General features: G+C 42.3%; 1 protein-coding gene across 7 annotated transcripts in view; it reads left to right on the forward strand.

Annotated features, from left to right (window-relative positions):
• Positions 1-27,860, forward strand: part of UVRAG (UV radiation resistance associated) — a 112,406-nt gene that overhangs the window by 71,546 nt on the left and 13,000 nt on the right. For 2 of the 7 annotated variants that reach the window (XM_065833635.2, XM_071814734.1), the window contains 2 exons: positions 3,365-3,443; positions 23,395-23,486. In XM_065833635.2, the coding sequence (XP_065689707.2) occupies positions 3,365-3,443; positions 23,395-23,486 (171 nt within the window). Of the gene's footprint in view, positions 1-3,364; positions 3,444-7,323; positions 7,851-8,258; positions 8,374-20,525; positions 20,702-21,640; positions 21,881-23,394; positions 23,487-27,860 lie in introns of those variants that run through there. The other 5 variants (XR_011741410.1, XM_071814849.1, XM_071814797.1 and 2 more) reach the window with 5 other exon arrangements.

Consider the following 27,860-nt stretch of genomic DNA (forward strand, 5'->3'; position numbering starts at 1 on the left):
CACCTTCTGAATTAAGAGTGGGACTTTATTTAAATTTGAGCATCTTTGCTGACATATCAGATGTCTTAAGTGAAGCAAGAATAGCTTTGAGTACAGTGGAAACAGGAGGTGGAGAAACAATTCCAAATGGGGTTAACCTGTTATAAGTTACTAAATGTGTTTTTGTCCTGCATCAAATTAATGTTCTCTGAACTAAGATCTTCTTTATGAGTCACTGTTAAAGTTATTACTGCTGTGTGCCAGCTGAGCACTGTGATCTTTATATATAGAAATAGAATATCTATGGTATTAGGGCTGTGTTTAAGAAGGCTACATACTATTGAAAAGTAATATTCCATAGTCATAATTATCAATGTATTTTTACAAGGGTACACTTGGAGCCTCACAGAGTAGATTGATTCATAACTCCTGCCTGCTAGCAGTAGGTGTGTGGTTTCCTTACAGTGTGTAAGTGTTCTGCTCAGAGTTTACTCAGAACAAGTTTCCTACAACTTGGTAAGTTTTCTCAGATGATCTTTTCTGATGTTTACACAACAAAGAATCCCAGCATGTCAGGGATTGGAAGGGCCCTGGAAAGCTCATCCAGTGCAATCCCCCCATGGAGCAGGAACACCCAGCTGAGGTTCCACAGGAAGGTGTCCAGGCGGGTTTGAATGTCTGCAGAGAAGGAGACTCCACAACCCCCCTGGGCAGCCTGGGCCAGGCGCTGCCACCCTCACCAGGAACAAGTTTCTTCTCATATTTAAGTGGAACCTCTTGTGTTCCAGTTTGCACCCATTGCCCCTTGTCCTATCATTGGTTGTCACCGAGAAGAGCCTGGCTCCATCCTCCTGACACTCACCCTTTATGTATCTGTAAACATTAATGAGGTCAGCCCTCAGTCTCCTCTTCCCCAAGCTCCAGAGCCCCAGCTCCCTCAGCCTTTCCTCACACGGGAGATGCTCCACTCCCTTCAGCATCTTGGTGGCTGCGCTGGACTCTCTCCAGCAGTTCCCTGTCAAGGTAGACCACCTGTAGCTTGTTGTTTGTTTTTTTTATTCTTTCCACTAAGCATAACACACTTACTCCTTTAAATTTGTCACCTTAGTGTAAGTATCTGTGTTCTGCTTTAAGCGATTTGATGATATTATTTGATGATATTTTTCCCAAATGTATCAACAAGAATGGAAACAAGGCAGGCACACGTTGGACTAGAATGGGCGGGCGGATGCCGTTTTACATTTTATGGAGTGCTTTGCGATTATAAAAATACTAAAATAGTAGTTTTCAAATGTATTTTTGGAGCAAATAAAACCAAAACCATACATGGCGGAGCTAATGTTTTTGCAGCGTGCCCAAGTGAGAGGCTGAGCTCACAGTCGTGCTTTTCTAAGGAGCGGGCAAGAAGAATTTCACATAGGGAGCCAGCAGTTCAAGTTGCATTCGATTATACTCAATGAAACACGATATAAAATGTCGTGGTCCCTCTTCTTTAACATTATTGCTTCTGACCAGGCGTAATGGGCAAGTGAGATAACGCACAAAGAAGGAAACATCAAAGTGGGTAACGTTTCTCTCCGGGTCATAAATACGCACACACAAAGACATCCACTGACATTTTTCAAGACTTTCATGTGAATGATGACATTATGAAAGCTGACACGAGGATGTATGTAGTTTAGAGTCTTTCAAGATGAATTAATGGAAATTAGAGGTCAGAAATGTGAATATTAGCAAATAAGCACGACCAACGTAATAAGCCGAAAAGCATGATCTTTACCACTTGAAAGAAACTGTGTGTGAGAGATGGTAGCGAGCACTGTAAACCAGTTTTTATCCTCTTTTCTGTGCTGTATGCATTGAAAAGCTCTGTGTCTAATGATAGAATACATGGTACTTAATGAAATACCATCTCCTCGTGAAACATGGCTTGTGCTCCTAATGGTGCTTTTATTGTCAAGCTTGAGTTAGTTTTATACTGCTAATTGTAAAGGTATCCTTTAAATCAAAGTCCTGCTCTAGTGTAGTGTAATTGTAGATATTGCCAGGAATTCCTTTTGATTACCATTTTACACTTAGGATAACGCTTCGTGGAATTTCTGTAGCATATGTTCGTTTTGAAAGCTTTTCTTGCATGGGGAACTAGTTGAATTTATAGATCTATTAAGCAAGGTGAGCTAGATATACGCTATTCACTGCGATTTTTATATTCCTCAACTTGAAGTGACCTAGTGAGTTTGAACATAGCATAAAACTTGAAGCTGATGTCTTCATATGCGATCTGCTGTGATGGTGACCTCTTCACCTTTTAGCTTTAATGGTGCTATATAATTCTCCTTAAAAGTTGCAAATGTACTCTACTGTGGGGCTGATTGATGATAAAATACACTTTGCGTAATCACCCCTCTAGAATGTGTGTTGTTTCTAGTAGATATTGATCTCCTATATATGTTATCTTATATTTGAGGGAGACTTGGCTTTCTGATGTAATGTGGGTTTTGTGCGGATAATGCGCTCAGCATCTTGATTAGGGGCTACAGAACATACGGTTCTTGAAAAGGTAAAAGCTCATTTCATGGTGGCGTTCCCATAAACGTAAGTTTTTAGATTGCACTAAGATTACTGCGTTGACCGTGATGACCCCGTAACCTCTTGGTGGTAAAGAAGAGTTAAAAGACAATCCTAAGAAATGCAACGTACAAATGTTAAAACTGTTTGAGAACTTAAGCAAAGATTCCTAGAACATACACATAAAATTATATTCTTTTAATGCAGATTTCAGTGCTTTAGAGAGCAAAGTTTTGCTTCTCTGACCTCAGGTAGAATATTTGCAAGGGCTGTAGTGACCTGCAATGCTGGAAATGACTTGAGGCTTTGGTGCTTGTGTGAAGCTTCTCGTAAGGAAAGAAACCACTTGTACCCTTTAAATGTTCTGCCAATGTCTGTGTGTGAAGAGACCTGTGCACTTTGAATCGCAAGATAACATTTTATATCGAAAGAGAGATTATTTCTCTTTGGAAACGAGCTAACCAAATGCAAATAGCCGAAAACAACGGAATAACGTTGGGATCTGGCATTATGCTGTGCGCTTCTTAAAACATGCTTCACTTAGTGAGAGGGATGTAACGGCACTGGGAGAGTCACAAAGCATCTTTATAAACTTAAAATACTTGATGCAAGTCATTAGTTGAATTTTGTCATCTGATTTTAAAAGGCTGCAAAAGGGAATTGCAAAGGGTTCCCAATTGGGGGGGGGGTTCCCGGGAGAAGTCAGCAAGGAGGCTTTTTAAATCTGTAATTCCTCAGAAAAGGAACATGTAGCTTTTTGACATTTCCTTGAATAATTTCACCTTAAATGTTGTTTTTTTTTTCTCTTTCCCATCAGATTTCCTTTATATCCAAAGGGAGGGGAGAAGCTTCAGTTTGAATACGGAGTATATCTTCTCAACAAAAATATAGCACAGGTTGGTACACGGAGATATTTTTAATGAGTACGTACGATCTGCTCAGTGTCCATATGGTATTAATGTGCATTTGCTGTCTTGTGATACTGCTCTCAACACCTGTGAACTCATGGAGACGTTCTTCAGATCATTGTCTTTGCTTATTGCCTTGTGATTGAGGCTCTCATTGTGCTTGGAGAAGGGCTTGCCAGCTAATGATGAATCTTCTCCCTTTCAAATAAACGCTATCGAGTCTTACAGTTTTCCAAACAATGTGCACAATGTTTTCTCTTCTTCTCTTTATTCTGCCACACTTGAAGATTCATTCATGTCATTCTCAACGCTGTGTCTTAAATCTTGCTCTAGCTCTATAGTTAGGATGTTCCAGCACAACAAGCTGGAAAATCTTAAGTTTAGCCCATGTGTGATTTTGTATTAAAAAAAAAAAGAATCCTCTAATCTTCCTTACTTCATTGCTTTTATGTATTCTAAATATCATCCTTTACTTTGGCGCATGCATGAGAAGTTGTTTTAACTTTTTACAACTTTACAAATGTGTATTTGAGATTTTGACTGTTGCCTCTTCCTAGGGCGGGTCATAATAATCTGTTATGATCATCAGACTATAATAATCTGTTCATTTAATTCCCTTCCTCTTTGCAAACTTTTAAGCGTTGAAAGACAACGGCTTCTTTCTAAAGTGTTATCTCATGGGTCATGTCTTAATTTGTGAGCATGTTCGTTATCTCCCGTTCTCCATTTGAATCCACGTCTTTCTTGAAGCGCAGTACCCAACGCTGGGTACACTGTGCAACTGGTACCTTCAAAACACTGAGCAGGATGGGAAAAATACTTCACAGGTCTTGTAGGTTTTTTCCAGTTCATTACGTTCCTCTTAACAACCTAAACCAGTGAATTTTGGGATTCAGTACAAGCAGCAATCCCAAGTCTCTTCTGAACAGCAACAAAATAGCCCACTCTGACTTTGTGCAGGTCACTCATTTAATTAACGTTTCACTTGTTATACCTCAAAGACGTACCTTTTTGTTCTTAATCTTGTTTCTGGTTTGGTGATGTAACTAGAAGATGGGAAACCAAAGGTGGAGAGTTTATTCTCAGCTTTGTGCAATCTGCATTTGAGCTTATTCTCTACCCAGCTCACCCAATTAAAGTTTTGAACTGAGGTGAAGCCTAAACCCAAACGGGTTCCCGCTTCGCTAGCACGTCTATTACAGCAGTGAACTATTGTTTAACTGCACCCAAAGAGTATTTCCTTGCTCTGTGTTCATTCATACCTCATCAATATCCCATTTCCCCCATGCTTGCGAGCATATTACACCATGGAGTGCCAAGAGATTTATTTAAATTCCAACAGAAATATGACATTTCGGTTTCTAACCTGTTTGTAAGACTTGAAATTAGTTTAGTCTGACAGTTTTTATTCCTGAAAAATCGGATCGTTTTTAATGCTTCATTTCTAGTCGCTTGGTTTGTTTTTCCAGTTCTCTCTTCCACCACTTTCTCCCCATTCCCTACTCCAAATTGAAGTGGAGCTTCTGGGTCTTTTCGTGTTGTTTGTTTTTTAAGCTTGGATTGCATTTACCATTTTCCAGACTTCTGGTATCTTGCCCAAGCTCAGTGTATTTTGGAAGATAACCTCCAATGGCTCTGAAATACTTAAAGGCTAAAGTATCTTAAGAGGAAGTTAATCAAGTCCTGCTAATCTTGGAAATTCACTTAACCAAGCTGTTAATGCACCTTAAACTGTGACTCTTTGTTGCTGGTATTAGTAATGGCAACCAGTTCTTCACACTTTTGTAGGGAGGACTAGTGAGAAAAAGGGATTAAATACTCTTTATTTCCAATGCTTTGGTAGCTTTCTCTCTCAATTACTATCAAATCTATGCTTTCCTAATCTCTACTTATATAAATACATTAGTTCATTCTGTAATTTGTGGGTCGTGATGCTGCTCGCTTTGCTTTTCAGCCTTTCATGGTTTTGTTCCTATTCTGGAGTTTGCCGCTCAGATATTTCATGCAAGTTCTCTGTGCTTCTTTCTTGATTGAAATCATGAATTCTTCATTGAGCCCAAGTTGGTCGCTTTTCCATTATTTCTGTAGCCCAGGTTAGTTGACCCTTGTGCCTGTAGTATCTTTGTAGTAACTGTCACCACTTCGCTTATTTTCCTGTGTTTCTCTTTGACTTGTCTCTGAGGTGTTATCCACTTTAGACCTGCTGAAACCTCTCGTTTGGATTCTGCTCTTGTCTTATTTCTAAATGGCTACGAACAGTGGAACACGTGGTCACTCACCCACGTTACCTTCCAAGCCCTTGCAGTTGGTTTCTGAACTCACCGGCATGTGTTTAAACTCATAAAAGTAAATGAAGACTTCAAGTACGTATTTGTATAAAGAAAGTTTCCAAATTTACATGAGGCCGCTGGTGCTGGTACAAACTGGAGTCGTCAGTGGCCAAACTTTGAAGTGGTTTGTACAACACCAGTGGTTCACATGTTAATGCTTGAGATTGTGTGCCGTTGAGTATAAAAACATAGTAAAACTAAATCGGAATTTTTTGGGCGCTTCTACTACTTATTTAATCAGGAAAGTGTTACTGAAGGCCGTATAAACTGTTGTAGTCACCTTTGTTTTGATATCCTTGGTCAAATATTGCGGCTTTTTGTAGTCCTGCCAAGAGGAAATTCCATTGTGAAAGCAGAACAGGTAGATAACGTGCAGAAACACATCACAAAAGTTCTGTACTCAGGGACCGACTTGATCTAAAAACCTGAGATCATTTGAATCCTTTGTGTGTTCCTTTGGAGGCTGGAACTATTGCATTTAAGCAGCTTTTAGAAGAACTTATGGCTGCTTGAAGAAAAGCTTCCAGATACGCGTAGTTCATGTCAATGCGTGAAAATAATGAAGCTTGGATGCAAAATGAGCAGCTGCCTCTTCCTTATCTCTGGACCATCACAACCTGTGAGGTGTTGGCTTTAATTCGAGGAACCAGTCCTGCCGTTTATTATGGTTTTGATTAATGAGGCTCGCTTGCTTAATTCCCTCTGGGTGCTGTGGGAAGATTGGAGGTCTAACAGTGGAGTCACCTTGCTTGGAGGGGTTTAAAAGGTGTTTAGACGAGGTTCTTAGGGACATGGTTTAGTGCTAGAGTTAGGTTATGGTTGGACTCAATGAGGGTCTCTTCCAACTGAAAAGATTCTATGCCGACTCTACTGGAACATAAAGAACTTGTGTCTCCATCACCTTACTCAAGTCATTCATGCAAGTCTTGATCACTGTGGGTGAGAAACAGCCCAGAAAAACTTGTATCAGCTTAAATACTTGAAAGGATTTATAGAAGCTTCCCTGCTTTCACAGCTTTTTATACGTGGTTTTGATTTTTCAGTTGTTCTTTTTGTGTCCTTTCACGATTACCTGGAGTTCTGATGCCAAGGAGAAACCTGAGTGCAGAAGTTGTTAGACTGGGTTGACATTAAGTAAAATGACTGAAATCAAAACTCTTCTAGAGATAAAGTGGCATTGTTTTGTAAAACAGCAGGATAATAACAATGAAAACCACATCTTGCACTCGGGAGAATTCAACTGGAATTAGAAGCAGCTCAGCGCTAGCTTGGTAGAGCATTTATTTGGAGAAACATGCTTTGCTGTTACATTCCGAAGTCAAAACAATGTGTGTTAATTCCGAGAGTTCATAATAACTTCCATCTGTACGTGAGCACAAATTGTTTCAATCCCCATATTTTCTGTTGGTAAAATTGAATCCCTCCCTTTGCAGAGTAGCTTTTTATGTTGACTAATATTAAGTAAGACCATAAATTTCCAGTTAAGATTTCGGCTTTTTGACTCTAACAAATCTACAAATGTGTTATTTTTTTCGAAGGGAAATTACTGACTTATGTCTAATAATTTCAACAACAAAAAGAATCACTGTCATTCCAGAGCATTGTCAAAGGTGAAGCACAATACAGTTGCTAAAAATGGGAGTGAATTGCTCGGCTCTCAAAAGCACGAGGCACATGGAGATTACTCGGTAGGTAACCGACCCCACAAACTCCGCAGCTGCTGAATTATGGATGTGTGTGGAGTATCTGAGGAAAATGAGGCTTTAGTAGGAGAATGAAATGAAGTCTTGCATTAGTTTTCACAGCTGAGGAGCTGAGATTACACCGTGAAAGCCTCCTTATAGTGGATGAATATCAGGAACGGGCCGAAGTGTTGTGAGGGGTCTTTTTTTGTGGGTGATAAGCAAACACACGTCGTGGGTGAGGTGACATCTCTCAGAGTTCTTATCACTCTGAACGTATAATACATGTGGCACGCAGCCCAGCTAAGCCATAGACATGGACCTTGCTAAGCCGAGCTGTCCCAAGTCCTTCAACAGTGGTCTTGGTGCTCCAGGTTTTTCTTCTCAGCTCTTCAAATTTTTATAACCTTAAAGTGTGGGCAGATGAGAGTTAAGTAGCTTTGAGTTTCACATCTCAGGCCTGTAGAAAGAAAGAAAGAAGCTGATTTTGTTGTCTCCTTCATTCCCAGAGCCTTGATTGCTTGGGCCTGACTTCAGTGTATGTTCTTCATTGCATGTGAGGAGATGATCCTTATTTAGTGACCATCCTCCTTGAGGTGGGTCCTTAGTGAGCACGCAGTGTCACTCCTGGAGAACACCTGGCCCTAAGTTGTATACAAGCTGATATTACGTGGTTTCTTTCCTTTATTGGTCATTATTTCTAACCCATATATATATATATATATATATATGATGTGTAGCTGTTGAAGAGACCATGAGCATCGTGTTCACGAAACTTCCAATTCCTTTAGGTATTCAAGAGGTTGTCTCTTGACAGCCACTGTTCCTCATCCAGTTGCAAGATTGCTTGGAGAAGAAACAATTGCTTTATAGCGGTAGAGGTAGTTTCTTCTGGTCCTGACTAGATGGGGATTTATTGCAGGTATGTTCTTGCTTGGGACAATCAACTTATTTGCAACTCTTAAGTATCAAATGATGTGGTATTTCTGTAAGCCACTGAAAGGGGTGGAAGTTAATTTGTCTCTTCTGGATTTCTTATTTAGACTCAGCCCAGCTTCCCTTTAGAACCATAAGCCAGAACTATGGTCGCCATGAGACCCTTTGAGTCTTGTTGCTGCTGTGACCTTGGTCACGGCCTCCATCTGGCTTTGACGGACATGACATCAGAAATAGCGATGTTCTATCCTTGCCTAAATTACTGGCAGTGGAAAGGAGACTTGCAGAACTGGGTATCAAATGAATTTGGGCTGATTTACAACTCTTTAATTCCCCAAGGCCAAAAGTTAAGGAGTGAACGTGTCTAATCGTACCCCGGTTCATCGCTGGTGGCTCTGCAGTTGGTGGCAGGCAGAGCAGACCTTCCCAAGCATCACTTCCAGGTTTTGTGAAATCTTTCCAGTTTGTTACACTGCATAAATTAAGGGGTTTTTTTTCTGTTCACATCAAATGCGTGCTCACAATCGCCTGACAAGGCAAAGCTTCTCTTCCGATTCAGCCTTGATTTGTTTTGTCAGACAACTGTTGAGTGATCTTAGTCTGATATTCTTATTCACAATGACATGGTTTGCTCAGCCCTGGCCAAAGGATCCCTCAGCTTTCAGCTGAGAGTCATTAGCAACAGATGAACTTCGCTGTTTGACACGAAAAGGAATCGCTCAGAACAATCTTTTGTCCAGAATCGTTGTGTCCACATGGTGGCAGAAAACATTTACATCCTTTGCGTAACCTGCTAGAGATGTTGATCAGCCCGTGCTGCTCTCCTGGGAATGGCGCTTTTTGGTTCAGTTACTCGTTTAATGCGTGAGGTAAGAAACATTCCCAGAAGCATGGAAGAAAAACAAAATACTTCTTGACATATTTTAGTTGCAGTCATAGTGATATCTTTCTAATAGCTGCATGGAATAAAAGTTGAATGCTTATGTACTAGCGCAATGTAGAAGAAACTGAGCCGAAATTCAGCTCTTAAACGTGAAATGAGGCAAGATGTTCAGTTTCTGGCTCTGTTAGACTATCGAACATGTGAGAAAATCAACTTTATAATAGAAACTATTAAACTTTTCCGTGGGAAGTTGACCGGCAGAAATGTCAGGACTAGAAATTTGCTTTGGCAATAAACACTACGGAACAGAAGTGTCTTTAAGAGTTCTGTGGGTATCGGTGTGGATGCGGTGGTTATGACCCTTTGAGCGTAAGATACTGTGACTTGCACACTACATCTTTTATGAGGCCCCTAAGCTCAGATCATAAAATGTACCGTTCAGAAAGAATGCACTGTCTGAATTTGGGGCCAATTTAACTGCAGAGGGAAAAGTGTTCTTGAAAGAGCACAGGTTGAAGCCAGAGTCGAGTCCTCATCTTGTGAAGTGCCAAGCATTCATTTTAACGTTAAGAGGAAGGGACTGCACCTGAAAAACCACAGAGTACCTTCTCCAGCTGCGTAAAGCCAAAAGCTTTTAGGAGAGGTTTCATTCCTGAGAGTCTCTTAGGGTAGCAATGGGCTGATACCCAGCCAGATCATTTAGAATTGGGGAATTTACATATGTTTTCTGCAAATTTGTTGGAAAGCTTGCTTTTTTTCCTTTCCTATCACCCATGCCAAGACAAAATAGGTTGAAATGAGACTGGATAAGCTGTAACAACAGTCACTTTTTCATTCAGATGTAAGCCTGCCTGTCCTTACCCATAGGCAATTAGTACCCAGCAGCAAAGGCCAATGTTAACTTGTGGAGGGGCAGATCTTGGCTCTCCAGCCTGTACGGATCACTGCACTGTAGAATCACAGAATGGTTTGTGTTGGAAGGGACCTTCCAAGCTCCCCCAGTGCCACCCCTGCCATGAGCAGGGACATCTTCACCAGCTCAGGTTGCTCAGAGCCCCGTCCAGCCTGGCCTGGGATGTCCCCAGGGATGGTTCATCCACCACCTCTCTGGACAACTTGGGACAGGGTTTCACCACCCTGAGGGGTGACAATTTATTCCTCATATATAGCCTAATCTTCCCTCTTTTAGTTTAAAACCATCACCTCTTGCTGTATCACAACTAAAAAGTCTGTCCCCATCTTTCTTACAGGCCCCTTTTCAGTCCAGAAAGGCTGCACTAAGGTCTCCCCGGAGCTTCTCTTCTCCAGCTGAACACCCCAACTCTCTCAGCCTGTCCTCCCAGCAGAGCTGTTCCAGCCTCGCATCATTCCTGGGGCTCCTCTGGCCCCTCTCCAGCAGGTCCATGTGTGTCCTGTGCTGAGGACCCAGAGCTGGACCAGCACTGCAGGGGGGTCTCACCAGAGTGGAGCAGAGGGGCAGAATCCCCTCCCTCCACCTGCTGCTCACGCTGCTGGGGATGCAGCCCAGGACACGGGTGGATTTCTGGGCTGCAAGCGCACGTTGCTGGCTCATGGCCAATCTTTCACCTCCAGCACTCCCAAGTCCTTCTCCTGGGGGCTGCTCTCCATCCCTCCATCCCCAGCCTGGATTGATACCATCCCTGGAGACATCCCAGGCCAGGCTGGACGGGGCTCTGAGCAACCTGAGCTGGTGAAGATGTCCCTGCTCATGGTAGGGGTGGCACTGGGGGAGCTTGGAAGGTCCTTCCAACCCAAACTATTCTGTGCTTCCATGACTTGCAGGTTGAACCCAGGCAGCGTTGGAGATGGTGCTTCTTGCTTGGCTTGCAGAGGGGTCCGGAGCAGATAAAGTGTGGTGAATGATGTGGCTGGGTGGAATAGGAGAGGTGGCACCACCAGCTGTGCCTGGAGTCCTTTCTCCAAACTAATTTTGGGGAGCACCCCCCACAAGCATGCTCTGTGCCTTAGATCACTTGTGTACTGTGTAGCTGTCATCGTCTCCGTGCGTTCACTCGTCAGCCTGCTAAATTTGAAAAAAAATGAGTATGTGTTTAAAATAGAACCAAAATGTAGTAATCAAAAGGAAAATGGGTTCCTGATATAGTTAAGCTGACATAAACACGTGTGATTTGCCAAGTTAAACTGCTTTGTAGTATGTATAAGCACTACATTTTGAAATTGGAAGAGATAGGCAAGTGGGAAGTCTGTTATCAAGCCATGGCACAGTGTGTTAGTGTCAGAAAAAGATGTGGTGTATAGTTTTTCCTAACGAGTAGGGTGTGTGCTCTGCAGACAAGGCTTGACTTTCAGACAGAAAGTGTTAACACCTGTGAAATCTGTGAACTTCATTTCTGAGTCTTTCTCATCCTTCAGGAGCCTTCTCACTTTCTGCCATGTTGTTGTGGAAAAAAAACATCATGCTAAAATGCGTATTGTTTCCCAAAACCCCGCTTGCTTTATTGCGTAAAAATTATTCACAGAATCCCAGAATGTCAGGGATTGGAAGGGACCTGGAAAGCTCATCCAGTGCAATCCCCCCATGGAGCAGGAACACCCAGCTGAGGTTCCACAGGAAGGTGTCCAGGCGGGTTTGAATGTCTGCAGAGAAGGAGACTCCACAACCTCCCTGGGCAGCCTGGGCCAGGCTCTGCCACCCTCACCATGAAGAAGTTTCTTCTCAAATTTAAGTGGAACCTCCTGTGTTTCAGTTTGAACCCATTACCCCTTGTCCTACTATTGGTTGTCACCGAGAAGAGCCTGGCTCCATCCTCCTGACACTCACCCTTTCTATATCTGTAAAGATGAATGAGTCACCCCTCAGTCTCCTCTTCTCCAGCTCCAGAGCCCCAGCTCCCTCAGCCTTTCCTCACACGGGAGATGCTCCACTCCCTTCAGCATCTTGGTGGCTGCGCTGGACTCTCTGCAGCAGTTCCCTGTCCTTCTGGAACTGAGGGGCCACAACTGGACACAATATTCCAGGGGTGGTCTCCCCAGGGCAGAGCAGAGGGGCAGGAGAACCTCTCTGACCTACTGACCACCCCCTTCTAACCCACCCCAGGTACCATTGGCCTTCCTGGCCACAAGGGCCCAGTGCTGGCTCATGCTCATCCTGCTGTCCCCAGGACCCCCAGGTCCTTTTCCTCTACACTGCTCTCTAATAGGTCATTCCCCAACTTACACTGGAACCTGGGGTTGTTCTTATGTGTCATTAGCGTTAAGGAAGTGACACGCTGTGATTCCTTTTTCTCTTTTTTCCCTGAGCTGCTGCTGTTGTCACTTATCCACCCACCTCTTTTATTCTTCTGTGGTCTAGTTTAATATGTATGTTTTGTGCTCCGTGAGGCAGAGTTTGTCTCATACTTCCATGCGCAAGATTTGGCACATCAGGGCACAAATCCTGTTTTGAAAGCGCTGGGTATGACAGCTGCTTAATCATCCATAAATGCCTTTCAGGCTTATTATATCCTGTGGTCAAAGTTTAGAGCAAGTTGTTCTCCAACAAAAGGAGTAAAAGTGTCTGATATGTATTGGCTCATTTACTTTTTGATCAGTCCAAAATGCTTGGAAATCCAGAGCTTTAAAGTATTTTGTTTTTCAAGAGACTGGAAACGCTAACGGGGCTATTATTGTATGGGGGTTTTTTTGCTCACCTCGTGTGTAATTCATGTGAATATTTTTCGAGTTAATATTGTGTAAATAGAAAAAGAAAACAAGCTCTGGTTCAATTTAGAGTGCTAGTTTGTTTTCAGGATTGCCATTCCTGAACAGACTGTGGTCTGATGCTCCCTGACCTCAGCTTTTAAGTTTGAAATATCGTCCGTCATACGAGAAAAGATTTCCAGTATTGATGTGCCTTAGTGCCATTTGGTGCTCACTGAATTAGGCTGTTATCCTGATACGAAACAAGTCTTAGTTTAAAATACTGGTTCTATACTCCGTGAATGAGGGGTTTCCCGACTTGATTCAAAATTTAGTCTTTTTAGAAATCAGTCTCCTTTGCCCAATAACAGTAACATAATGGTCACAGAATCACAGAATGGACTGGGTTGGAAAAGCCCTCAGAGATCATCCAGTCCAAGCCTTGGTCCAACTCCAGTCCATTTGCCAGATCATGGCACTAAGTGCCATGGCCAATCTCAGTTTAAAAACCTCCAGGGCCGGTGAGTCCAGCACCTCCCTGGGCAGCCATTCCAATGCTGACCACTCTCTCTGCACAGAATTGCTTTCTAATCTCCAGTCTCAATTGCCCCTGGCAGAGTTGAAGCCCATGCCCCCTTGTCCTATTGCTGACTGCCTGGGAGAAGAGCCCAATCCCCCCCTGGCTAGAACTGCCCTTCAGGTCGTTCTAGAGAGTGCTGAGCTCACCTCTAAGCCTCCTCTGCTCCAGACTGAACAAGCCCAGCTCCCTCAGCCTCTCCCCATAGGGCTTGTGTTCAAGTCCCTTCCCCAGTCTTGTTGCTCTTCTCTGGACCCGCTCCAGCACTTCAATCTCTTTCCTGAGCTGAGGGGCCCAGAACTGAACACAATACTCCAGGTGTGGCCTCCCCAATGCAGAGTACAGGGGAAGGATCACTGCCCTTGTCCTGCTGGCCACGCTAGTTTGGATACAAATACCTACCAGTGTAGGTAAAACACGGGGCTGGGAGCTGAAAATCCTCATATTCTTCCTACATTTAAGTTCTGTAGCATGGGCTGAATCACATGCTTTTTGAGTAATGCTTTCACAAAGCAAGAACCTTTTCTCTTGAAGTAGCAGGTGTCGCAAACCTGGATAAATGCTTTAGAAAAACCACCAAAAGCTCAATTTCACCCATTTTTAAAACAAGGGCTTTCCCAAAATGGCATAAAAGAATGAATAGCTGCAAAAGTTTGCATTGTTTGTGCACACTGAAACGATTCCTGCAACATCGTAAAGTACAAGGTAAAGCTGGGCGAATGCCAGATGTAAAAATTGCCGGGTTTTGGAGTGGATTTATCAAAATACGGAGGTAATGAATGAATGGAGGAGGAGTGGATGTTTCTTGTATTGCTCTAAACTATCATCAAAACGTAGTCATTAGCAGCGAGGAGTTCACAGGCTTAATACTGGTGAGCATGGATGTTCGTCCACCCCAACAACTGATGGAAGAGCCCCAATGTGGCCATGTAGCCTGGTGAAATTTGGGCTCTGTGCTGTGTTCACTCTGATTTCCAGCCAGCACAAGGTGGGTGATTTCTCTATACCTACCTGTGCACTCCTCAGGAGATAAACACAGAAAGAAAACACCACCTTTACGTTGTCGGTACAAAATGTTACTTGTCTTTCTCCTTCTGGCTTTTGCGCGTCTTGACCTTTTGTTCTGTGCTTGGTGTAATTATTCTACTACAAAAGTTCGGGATGGATGAGGTCATAGGAAGTAAGTGTGCCCATGTCTTATAATCCAATAAGCATCATTTGGTGACAGCGAGGTGTTTTAAGTTCTGACCTGAACCCGGAAAGGTTACGCTGTAAAGTTTCATCTGATTAAGCTCTAATGCAGCAAGATTAACGGTAAACGTGGTTTTAGTTATCTGAGCGCTTCGCTGGGGAAGCTTTTCTGAAGCCAGCAACTGCTCTATCTCCTAAATTGCTTTTTTTAATGTTGTTTTCTATAAAACAGTCACAGTATATGAGAGGCACCTTTATGGGCAAGGGGGCCCATATATGTTATTTTTATAACGAACCCACTAACCACTGGATTTTATAGGAATAGTTTACTTATGTAAGCCTGTCTTTGACGATGGTTTCCCATATCCTTACTGGGACACCAGGCTCGAACAACGAATTCTCATGTTTGAGACCCCTCCGGAGGGGAATTGTGTTGACTCTCAGGAAGGGTTTCACAAATACGAGCAAGAGAGTCCTGGAGGAAACGCTGCTTTTGGCTCATCTAAATGTTTAGTTCTACAGTGTGTTCTGCATGTGCTCAAACACGTACTCCTATTTCCTTATTTTCTTGTGGTCTATCTCCAATAAACACTATTGCTGTGAAACCAAAATCCAGTATTCAATATTGCCTATTATCACGTCTCGGTTTTATGAAGTAGTTTTCTTCTCATTTTTAAATGTTTGGCAGAATATTACAAGTTGCCGAGCGTTGGCGTCCAGTCTGCTGCTGTGTTTGAATAATGATCAGACTTTGTATTTTGGTGGATGCGAGGGGAAGAAGCGGCTTAATACAGTTCTAAGGGAAATCAAAGAAGGTAGAAGGGAACTTGATCTGTTATTGGAATTGAATGTAGTTTTCCTGCTCACTTCTGAATGGTTCATGTGCTTAAATTACATGGATGAATTTCCCTTGCCTTTCAGATGGATGTGAACTAAAATTCCCCAGGCTGAGAGGAGAAGGTACAGGCTGTGTTGGGGCAGAAAGATCCAGGGACTGAGGAAAAGTGACCATATGAATTTAATGCAATTTGTAAGAACTGAATCGGAGCTCCAGACCAACCTAATTTCTGCAGACACTTGGCCATAATGTAGAGATCAATGTTTCCTAACTGTAGTATTGATGGTCTTGGACCAGTGATTTTGCAGCGTCTCGACTGTCAGTTATCACTGTTAGTGATCAAAATATATTGATAACAACCTCTATTTTGTAAATGGGGAGAAATCGCGCTGGTTTAGACTAAGCATGTTTTAAAAATAACAGTATTAATTGTAAGCGACCTGTGGAGCGACAGCATAAAGCGGAGCTGTTATCTCCCGTTAGTGTTTTGATCGCCGTTTGCATACCTTATTTATTCTCACTAAATCAAAATTGTGCTGGGAGTCCTTTAAGATGGTTTTAATAAAGCCTTTTTTAAGCACGCTGGGGCAACTTGAGGAACTTTAACGTGGGTGCCCGGTGGATTAATGAAGGACACGGGTCTTCAACGATGTTGCTGTAACTTGTTTTTCTTCCTAGTTTAGCGCTCTTAGAAGAATTGCAAAGTAAACATCTGCTTTCCAGGGTGGACCTCCGAACAGCATCCAAATCCGCTTGGGACAGGGAGGCAGGCGTTGGCGTATGGAGGTCGAAGTCAGCGTTTCCATAAAAATAGCTGCAGGTTTGAGCGGTTCCTTGCGTTTGGATGGGGGCTGTCGCTCCTGTATATATCCTATATTTTTTCTCCTTCTGACAGCAAAATTGAGGACGTGAAGATTTGTTATAATCACAGCGCTTGTTATGTTTTATCCTCCCCTACTTCCCCAAGAAACCTTAAAATATATATATATATATAGATATATATATATATATATATATACACATACACATATATAAAATCTTTGCTTACATTTAATTCCAGACTCTGCTAGTTGTATACCATGACAGTCTTTTAAATATGAAAAATGAAAGTGCATTTTTAATGTTTAACTTTGAGATACGCCATCTAAAGATACCACGTCTAATCATTATCATCTAATTGATACCAAAGTGAGCTTTACTAATGAAGTTTAAGGGTTTTTCGGTAAACTCATGTGGTTCTTCAGGGCGAGAACGACTCGCTAGCTTTAATAAAACAAAGGCAAGAAACTTATTAAGAGTGCAAATAATGTAAAATTGTATAATTTCCCCCAAAAGGTATAAACACACACAGTTGTTTATATAGCAGCAGGCATTATTTCAGTGATCCCCCAAGGTTGTTTATATAGCAACAGGCATTATAACAACACTTTCTGTTTTCATTATTGCAGTGCTTAGTCATCTGAATCCCAGCCAGTGCTCCTTCGCACTCTGAAAAGTCACCCAGGATCTTGTAAAACAATTAACTATGTCATTTTATTAAAACCTGTATTTCATTTTGCTGTCCCAGCGCTTGCCATCCTCCGCAAACCTTATGTAAATGCTTGGCCTCCCCCCAATGCTGCGAACTTGATTGAAAGTACGCTTTTGCTTCTATTTTTGTTTGCGGCTTTTCACATTTGCGCAGCAGATGGCCTTTTAAATGCTTGATGCTATAGAGAAAAAAACTCCGAAAAATAACTTAAAATTGCTCTTGACTTGCCTTACCATGAGCCTGCACAGAGGTTGCGTCCACCACTTGTATAGATACAACATCAAGGAGCAGTTGCCTGCAGCAGAGACCAAGGAAAGTTCAAAAATGATGGAGGTTTCGGTGTAGACTCTACGCTGAATATGCAAAACATGTATGTATGTATAACATAATATGCATAACGTGTCCTGAAGTGACAGTGTTTTGAATTCTGTTAACATAGGCTGAGCTCTGAGGCTGCTGCCACGTCTTCAAACAAGATGGATATGGCTGGGAAAGCAAAATGGTAAATGATGAACAGATGAGTTCGCAATTGGAATCATTCTGAGCTCCCCCACTCCGAATAAAAAAGTATATTCCAGACCAGCTATTCTGTGGTTTCTGGCTGGAATTAAATGTATGTGTTTGTGTACCATTAGTCATTAAATACTGCTACAGGAATTAGTATAGGAAATGGGCTATTCTTCTTTGCACGTAAATGCAGGATATTGTTATTTTTCCTAAGAGGCAAAAGCCCTAATTTTGGTTTTGGGTGGAATCTGATATTATCTAGAAATAGATAGCTAAATGTTGCCTTTGTAAGCCAACTTGTTTGAAAAACCTTTAATAATACTTATCTCTTTATCAGAGAGAAACTGAACCTTTGCACGTTTGTATTTTAATTAGTTAACAAATGAGGTAGCTACACTCGGCACGATTTAAAGAATTAGTGTTTTATCACGGAATTGTTACCTTTAGGAACGTGGTGAGCTTTTCTGTTGTCTGACATTGTTTTAATGAAGTGTAACAGTCTGGTTGACAAAACAAATGACCTGCAAGATGCTTGGATGTTTAGAGATGTTCAGCATGGAGCTGAGGCCAGAAAACTTCCTTCAAATAGAAGTTCAGACCGTTGCACAGAAGGAAATGCAGGTAGAAACTGGAGCAACTGAATTTTCTCTTTCTCTTAAGAGTCTAAACCAATTATGCCTGGCTTATTATGAATGTGGTGAGACCACAGCTGGAATATTGTGTCCAGTTGTGGCCCCTCAGTTCCAGAAGGACAGGGAACTGCTGGAGAGAGTCCAGCGCAGCCACCAAGATGCTGAAGGGAGTGGAGCATCTCCCGTGTGAGGAAAGGCTGAGGGAGCTGGGGCTCTGGAGCTGGAGAAGAGGAGACTGAGGGGGGACTCATTCATGGTTACAGATATAGAAAGGGTGAGTGTCAGGAGGATGGAGCCAGGCTCTTCTTGGTGACAGCCAATGATAGGACAAGGGGCAATGGGTACAAACTGGAACACAGAAGGTTCCACTTAAATATGAGAAGAAAGTTGTTCCTGGTGAGGGTGGCAGAGCCTGGCCCAGGCTGCCCAGGGAGGTTGTGGAGTCTCCTTCTCTGCAGACATTCAAACCCGCCTGGACACCTTCCTGTGGAACCTCAGCTGGGTGTTCCTGCTCCATGGGGGGATTGCACTGGATGAGCTTTCCAGGTCCCTTCAGTCCCTGACATTGTGGGATTCTTTGAATTAACGTTAATTTATTTGCCATGCATCACCTAGAGCTAATGCTGTGGTTCCGTGAGCTGGAACAGTTTTCTTAGTCTTTGATGGAAATTGTGTTTAAACCTCTCATTGGAAACCTAATACAAGTTTTAAGTATGAATCTACCTTTCACTCTGAGAACTTGTTTTAAATGCGGCTTGTTTCAACATGTGTTGTTTTCTATGACGTTGGAATAAATAGCAAATATAAGATGATATAAAATACCTCCTAGTATGATAGGCTGATCTTAGTATAATTTAATCTTCTCTTTCTTTGGAATCTTCTGTACAGATGCTACCTGAACTTGTCTTAAAACAAACTAAAACTCACCTTTTACAAAAGCAGGAATTGATTTGTGTAATTGAAAGAAATTGCAAAGTGAGATATTTTATTCTTTATATATCAGCACCCATAAGTTATTCTGTCTTGAATTATTCATAAAATATGATGCATCTCATCTGCTCCATCCTGTTTCTTTGGAGCAAGTGTTGCCTGTAACTGGTGTGAGAACAGACTCAGACTCCTGTCTGAAGTCTCTGATGTCTTTAGCTTATTTGTTTTCCAGTTCACCTTTTAATATGTGTTTTTGTTCAATCGAGTAACATTTCACACAGCACTTGGGAAAACAAAGCTGGATATAGGAGCTAAATATTAGTAAGGAAATGGCAATTGATGTTTTATTACTTTAACATCATTAATGATTTACTCACAGTCCCGTGGAGAACACACAGTCATAAATGTGAACACAAATCTTGGACGCTTTTCTTGCTGAAATTAAAACAGGCACGTTTTCTTTGGGCGTAATATCCTAAAGGAACAATCTAATCTTTAAATAAAATGCTGCTTTTGCAAATGATAACATGGTCCCTTTGGAAATTTAGCCTGGTGGAGATGGGTGATGTTTGGTAGCGACAATTGAAACATGAACTGGTTTTTTTTAGGAGAATTAAGACATCACAATGGTCACCTTGTTCTGCTTTTGTTTTCCTACTCAGACATCGTGTTTCATTCCTCTCCTCTTGCCTTTTCCTTCTTTACATCGTCCATAATACTAAGCTCTATATTTAAGCTCTTTTTAACTCATTGGAGCAAAGCTGCTGCGTTCTCCCTACATTATTTTCTCTGTTTAAAATTGATTTTGATGTTAAAGGGCATTAGTATGAATCCTGCTGTAACAGACCACAGGTGAACGGTGAGTGATGGTTCGGTTTCTTGCTATTTATTGGATGAGGTGGAATAACCTTCCCTCTATGTGTGGTATTGGCTGTTGGAAAGTATTGACCTTAAGGAGAAGCGTATGAGAAATGCTTTATGGTTAAAAACAAGCAAAAAACCCCAAAACAAAACACAAAATAAAAAGAAACCTACCCCAGAAAAACAAAAAGAATACCAACCTTGTCGCGTTAATGAGGAGATGATTTTGGAATAGAACTAAAACCTGGGGATTAATTCTTGGCTCTGATGCTTCAATTCATTTTTGATTTACTTTTATTTAATCTTTTTTTTTTTCCTGTCATTAGAAGGCGGCTCCTGCGATTACCTGTAGTTTTGTTCTGTGAATACATCGTCAGCTTCTGTTGATACAGACACTAAAGTGCCCTGGTTTTGTTAAAAACAAGACCAGTTCTCTTTTAGTGACTTTTCTTCCAGCTCAGTTCTTCTAGGTGCCTGCACTTTGCTGAGTTTTACCTGCATATTTCTCCTAGGATGCTGCACTCGATGCTGATAAGAGACCAATGGAATGCTGAAGAAGCTCGTGTTTAGATTTATTACTATGGTAGTTAAGAAAGACTGATAAGTTTCCCCACGTTCCGTTGCGAGAGGGGCGTGTTTGAGGAGGGGTGGATGGAACAGGTGACTAGAACTGACCAACAGAAGTATTCCATCCCATAATCGTCATATCCCCTATATCAGAAGGTGATCATAGGGTCACGCTCTCTTCGCCCATGGCCGGCATCTGGAGAGGCCCCTGTCTGTCTGTCTGTCTGTGACCCACAGGCCTCAGGCCCTGCATCCTGCACCCAGGTTCCGGTTGCCGTGAATCCCGCCCGTGACTTCCGGGGCCGGAGCTGCAGCTGCTGGAGCCGCCAGCTCCGCACACCCAGCTCTGCTGCTGAGTGACGCCAGCTCCGCATCCAACATGCGAGATTGGCTTTGTATATTTTGTATATATTCTCTATTTATTAGTAGCATTAGTAAAACCCCTTAAAACTCTCAAACTCGAAGTGTAAGTCTCTCTTCCTTTCCCCTTCTCTTTCTTATCATCTTTCCGATCTAAGGGAAGGGGTGGTGGGAGGTAAAGGGGATAACAGGGAGCGTCGGCCACGGTTTATTGCCGCCTTGCCTTAAACCTTGACATAAAGCAATTTTACTTGAAGTTATTACAAAGCCAAAATATAATGCAGTTTATAAAATTAAATAATTCTGTTTTCTAGAGGTTTCATAAAAATCAGATCTTTACTTGCTGTTCATCTCCACTCTTTGCAATATGAAAATGTGTTTTAGCAGAAATGCTCATGTTTCTATACAGGTCTCTCACGTGCATTCCTCAGATCTTGGCTGTTGGAAACAGAGAGATCCCTTAATCCAAATCTTTTCATGCTCTGAAACTTTAGAATTTAAGGATAACTCTAAAAAACAGCTATTCCATGAACATTTGATTGTAGTAGGAGGAACAAATGTAATGGGTTTGATATTTTCATTCTCTTTTTCATTTCTTTTGCCGCAGGCTGGTTCTTTGATTAACCAAATCCACCATAATCCCATCAGGAGAACGTGGTGATCGTTTTGTAATTTATATTGTATGGCTGTCTTAATCCAGGTTCTGTCATTGTAGCAGAAAATATGAAGCCAAGCCCACCATATGACTCGACCGTGTCCATATGGAAATAATAAACCATGTAATAAATGGCCTCCTGTTGTACAGTGCAGAGCTGGGGATGATTTTCTTCCAAAGCAGATTTTGTTTCGAAAACTCAGACAAGCACAGAAATCATTCCCAATTTCACGAGTCTTTTTCTGTGGAAAACTGATCGGTCCATTTGTTTGGGAAAAGTCAACGATTTTTCTAAGTTAGAGGATGCCTACACCTTCCTGTCATGAATTCTGGAAACAGGTGTGTGGTTCTAAATAATAAACATAATTTTTAAAAAGGGGACCAAAAAAAAATACAAACCAAACCCCACGATTTTAGCTTCAAGTGGGATTGTTCCGTATTTCAGCAAGTGGCTCTATCAGTATCAAATTTGTGTGATTACTGTGTGTGTATATCAGAGTCCAGCTCTGACTTCTAGGGGGTGTTAACATCTGAGAGCCGCTTCATCCCAATAATCTTAAAGATATTGGTATTTAGGCTGAGGGAGCTGGGCTTGTTCAGTCTGGAGCAGAGGAGGCTTAGAGGCGAGCTCAGCACTCTCTAGAACGACCTGAAGGGCAGTTCTAGCCAGGGGGGATTGGGCTCTTCTCCCAGGCACTCAGCAATAGGACAAGGGGGCATGGGCTTCAACTCTGCCAGGGGAAATTGAGGCTGGAGATGAGAAAGCAATTCTGTGCAGAGAGAGTGGTCAGCATTGGAATGGCTGCCCAGGGAGGTGCTGGACTCACCGGCCCTGGAGGTTTTGAAGCTGAGATTGGCCATGGCACTCAGTGCCATGATCTGGTCAATGGACTGGAGTTGGACCAAGGCTTGGACTGGATGATCTCTGAGGTCTTTTCCAACCCAGTCGATTCTGTGAAATTTTTCTTTCACATTTTAACCACCCCAAGGGGATAAATTTCCCTTCAAATTTTTCGTGAAGTTTTGAGATTAAACTTTGAAAGAAACACGACTTCCCTCCCATGTGCCGTTTTCTTCAGAGATATTTTCATCTTGGAAACGTCTTAAATAAGTAATTTATAATTACCAGCAGCGACAGTTATGTCACACGTACTTAATTTGATAATCTGAGTGTAAAAACAATTTGCGGTCTGTATTTAATCTTTTCATTTATGTTTGTGGCCACACAGGACTTAATACTGGGTTAAAATAAGTCAATATTTGAAGCCTTTCTCTTAGCTACGTGGCATTGTATGTGAATTCTGGGTTTAATTATGACAATAATAGCAGCAGTTTAAATACATAAGGAACACAGATTTAGATCCATTGTGTGACAGTATATATTTTTACTAACTGATATTGCTGTAATAATGTGATTCCAACATACATTAATACACTATAGGTGACACATGGCACTTGCACACAAGTATATATTTTGAATCGGTGAATATAGAACGTTGTGTTGAATTTGAGTGTGTATTTTTATTAAGCTTTCCTGTTACAGATTGGAAATGGAAAAAGCGTAATGAGGTTTAACAGTCAGATTGATGATTGTGTCCCTGTTCTTGGGTGGGTTTTGCTAATACGAGCTTATGAGTGTTAAATGGAACATTGCCTTTAGGGGAACAGACCTCTTGGAACTGCTTGATTATCCTACATTTCTTTCAAAAACTAACAAATTAACTGACCATAATGTTCTATTCACTGGATTCTGGGGTTTGGTAAGCTCTGCTAATTGTAGTTATTTTCTCTTCTTGTAGCTTAGATATCAGCACGGCCTGAGTACTCCAGATCTAAGGCAAACTCTTCCCAACCTGAAAAACTTCATGGAGCTCGGGCTTATGGTTAGATGGTAAGTTATTTTTTTTGTAATTGAAAAGAAAGAGGTGAATGCTACAAAAAAAATGAGATGTAAGTATTTTTCTCTCTTCACGAGAGTTAAGCACGTTTGGTGAAGATTGTGACTTTCCCAAAATACAGACCATGTAAATGTCCACAATATTCTACTGTTTCCTTCTGCAGAAGGTGCCTCAGTCTGGTCAGTACCTGGCTTCCCATTTGCTTTAAATGTGTAATTCAGGTGAGCTGTGTGGGGATCTGTGAGTTATATCGGCACAATTTGAGTATAATGAAAATAGTTGTTGTATGCTGAGTGGTGTTGCTAAATGGGAAACTACATTCATGAGTAACTAAAGGTTGTAGTGACCTTCCAGGGAAATTTGTGATGCTTCTACTCTGATTCACTCTGGAGGATCCAGACTCGCTCTCCACTGTGCATAAAACCAAAGCAACCTCGTTTCTGTGTTATAAGACTAAAGTTAGTTTAGGCTTATCTTGCCGCAGTTGAATAAGCACGAGGCTTGACCAATTCTCCTTAAACCCACTGAGATAGTTTAGAAATGTGGAAAGCGATTCACTAAGATGTGTGTTTCTGCAGGTCTTAGATGCTTTGTGTTCTTATTTTTTAATGTATGTTCTTTAAATTGTGTGTTCTTGTGCAGCCTCCAAAGCAATTATTTCGTTCTTCATTCTCATCTTCATTCTTCGGGTGCCTGAATCCCACCCAAACATAATATTGTAGCGTTTTAGGATCCCTAGGTTAATTATTCATGGCTTCAAAGATGCACAGGTCTTGTGTGGTCCCCATGTCATACCTGACCCCGTGCGGATGCCCTGGATACTCCAAAGTATTGACAATATCATCTAATCTGAGGTGATGCCACCAGGTGTTGCTGCCAGATGTCTTATTTCACAGAATCTCAGAATCTTAGGGACTGGAAGGGCCCTGGAAAGCTCATCCAGTGCAATCCCCCCATGGAGCAGGAACACCCAGCTGAGGTTCCACAGGAAGGTGTCCAGGCGGGTTTGAATGTCTGCAGAGAAGGAGACTCCACAACCTCCCTGGGCAGCCTGGGCCAGGCTCTGGCACTCTCACTGAAAAGAAGTTTCTTCTCAAATTTAAGTGGAACCTCTTGTGTTCCAGTTTGAACCCATTACCCCTTGTCCTATCATTGTTTGTCACTGAGAAGAGCCTGGCTCCATCCTCCTGACACTCACCCTTTCTATATCTGTAAAGATGAATGAGGTCACCCCTCAGTCTCCTCTTCTCCAGCTCCAGAGCCCCAGCTCCCTCAGCCTTTCCTCACACGGGAGATGCTCCACTCCCTTCAGCATCTTGGTGGCTGCGCTGGACTCTCTCCAGCAGTTCCCTGTCCTTCTGGAACTGAGGGGCCACAACTGGACACAATATTCCAGGGGTGGTCTCCCCAGGGCAGAGCAGAGGGGCAGGAGAACCTCTCTGACCTACTGACCACCCCCTTCTAACCCACCCCAGGTACCATTGGCCTTCCTGGCCACAAGGGCCCAGTGCTGGCTCATGCTCATCCTGCTGTCCCCAGGACCCCCAGGTCCTTTTCCCCTTCACTGATTCCTAATCGGTCATTCCCCAACAGCGAGCAGACTGCTGATATTTAAACTTCCGTCCCCATTTCTGCAGCTTTAAAGGATTTTATTAATCCAGTAGTGTTCTTATTGCTGCATTTTGCTTGTTTACTGAGCTTTAAGAGTCTCTGTTTTTTTCCTGCAGTATTCAGAACACAGGAAGAACCCCACATTAATTCTAATGACAGTACGTGATCACACACCATTTTATGCAAAAAATACAAAAGGAGGCTTTTTGTTACTGCTCCATTTGAAAATTATAAGAGCGGGCTTCAAACAGGGTTAGCACCTTGAAGTAGAACAGCTCAATATATCAAACCTTGGGGTCAAAAATTCAGTGGGTAACAGTGATGACAAATCTGTGGGACAACATCACTCTATGGCTCTTTCCAGCTCTTATTTCTGTGTCTCTCTTCTGCTTTATCATTCATTCCTCGCACAGAAATGCTGATCCATGTGAACTCCAAGCTAGTGTCCAAATCAGTTTTGGGAGGGGAGTATTGGCAAAGGAAAACAAAGACAGTAGTAGAAAAAGCGTTGTCTTTGAACAAGACCATAAAATGTGTTGCCTGACGGAAATTCAACTCGGCCAACACAACAGTGGAAGCAAACGGACCCTGACAAAAAGAAGCTCAGTCCTGTGTGCAGATTTATTCTGTCAGTAATTTCAGCTGAAAAGATTCTCCCCGCTTTTCTTTTTATCCTTTAGCAAGATGGGTAAAGAAAAGCTTTCTTCTTCGGGAAAAATATTACTGTGAGTTTTCGTGGTCCATCACTGGCACGGAAAAGTCCTGAGATGACGTGTGGTCCCCCGAGCAAACCTGAAAATACCAAAAATACCTAAACAGTGACTTCTTGTCAAGGTTTAAGGCAAGGCGGCAATAAACCGTGGCAGACGCTCCCTGTTATCCCCTTTACCTCCCACCACCCCTTCCCTTAGATCGGAAAGAAGATAAGAAAGATAAGGGGAAAGGAAGAGAGACTTAGAGTTCAAGTTGGAGCGTTTTAAAGGGTTTTACTAATGCTACTAATAAATAGAGAATATATATACAAAATATACAAAGCCAATCTCAGGTGCTGGATGTGGAGCTGGCGTCACTCAGCAGCAGAGCTGGGTGTGCGGAGCTTCTTCAGCATTCCCTTGGTCTCTTATCAGCACCGAGTGCAGCATCCTAGGAGAAATATACAGGTAAAACTCAGCAAAGTGCAGGCACCTAGAAGAACTGAGCTGGAAGAAAAGTCACTAAAAGAGAACCGGTCTTGTTTCTAACAAAACCAGGACACTTCTGGATCACTGGTGTGGACTCATCAGTGGTTACACACTGTGGATGTGTCCTTCAGTCTTGAGTAAGCCCAAGTAGCTATTTCTGGGATGTGTTAAATGGGAATTCTTTTCAGAACCTGGGTATCTCCTCTTCTGATGTGCACTGGCTTTGAAGAACTGATAATAGAACCTTTAGTTACACCTTAAAGGTTTTACCATCATACAAACAGGGTTTTCTTTATTCCTATAGGTGATACACAGTCATTAACAAGACTGGATAATATTTCAAAATATGTAGGAATATTAAGCACAGTTCTCTGGGAGTATCACATTCCCTCCTCCTTCTCCCCCACCATGAATCTCTATGCCTCATTTCCTTCTCACCTCCAAAACTTGTATGAATAATTGTTCATTTTTAACTTTTTTTTCTTTTTAAAGACTAATGATTCTAAACAATGCTTCTTAGTGCTTCCTAATAATGTAAATAGCAATGAGGCTTTGCAGGGAGTCCAACTCAAGGGGAAAACTGGCTAGACTTTCATAATTGGGCATTGCAGTCGAACACACATTGCGGAATATCCATGCCCATCGTCTTGTGGATAATATACATATATTTAAGCAAGCATAAAGGTTGGTAAAATGGAGATTTGAAGGAATTTTTTGTGTTTTCAGGAGGCTGTAGGTGGGTCAGCCGATACCCTTTGCCACAGACCGTGATTGGTAAAGCATTTTCAGGTTATCCTTTGTTTGCAGGAACGTGAGGCGGTTATGGGTTTTCTTATCTACAGATTGACTTGTGCAGCCTGGTTTGGTTGCCTTTCTTGTTGCTGGTGTTCAGTTTTCCTTTCTTAGCGCTGTAGCTGGGTTTTGCTGAATCAAAGTTCTGTCAATTCCTAATCGCACTGGTAAAAAGCAACACTTACACTATACTTATTTTTTGTTTGAATAGGGCTGGTTTTAATGTCTGGCCTCATTTTTGCTTTTTTGATCAGACTCATCCAGCATGGCTTTAGGAGGGGCAGGTCCTGTCTGACCAACCTGATCTCCTTTTATGATCAGCTGACCCACCTGGTGGATGAGGGGAAAGCTGTAGATGTGGTCTATCTGGACTTCAGCAGAGCCTTTGACACTGTCTCCCATAATATACTCCTGCAGAAGCTGGTAGCCCATGGCTTGGACAAGTGCACTCTCTGCTGGGTTCAGAACTGGCTGGAGAGCCGGGCCCAGAGAGTGCTGGTGAATGGGGCTGCATGCAGCTGGTGACCACTCACTAGTGGTGTCCCCAGGGGTCAGTGTTGGGTCCAGTCCTGTTTAACATCTTTATTGATGAGGGGATTGAGACCATCGTCAGCAGATTTGCTGATGATACCAAGTTGGGAGGGAGTGTGGAGCTGCTGGAAGGCAGGAGGGCTCTGCAGAGGGATCTGGATAGACTGGAAAAATGGGCTGATTCCAATGGGATGAAGTTCAACAAGGCCACGTGCTGGGTCCTGCACTTTGGCCACAACAACCCCCTGCAGC

This window comes from Patagioenas fasciata, chromosome 1 (genome assembly GCF_037038585.1).
Source record: "Patagioenas fasciata isolate bPatFas1 chromosome 1, bPatFas1.hap1, whole genome shotgun sequence".
NCBI lineage: Eukaryota > Metazoa > Chordata > Aves > Columbiformes > Columbidae > Patagioenas > Patagioenas fasciata.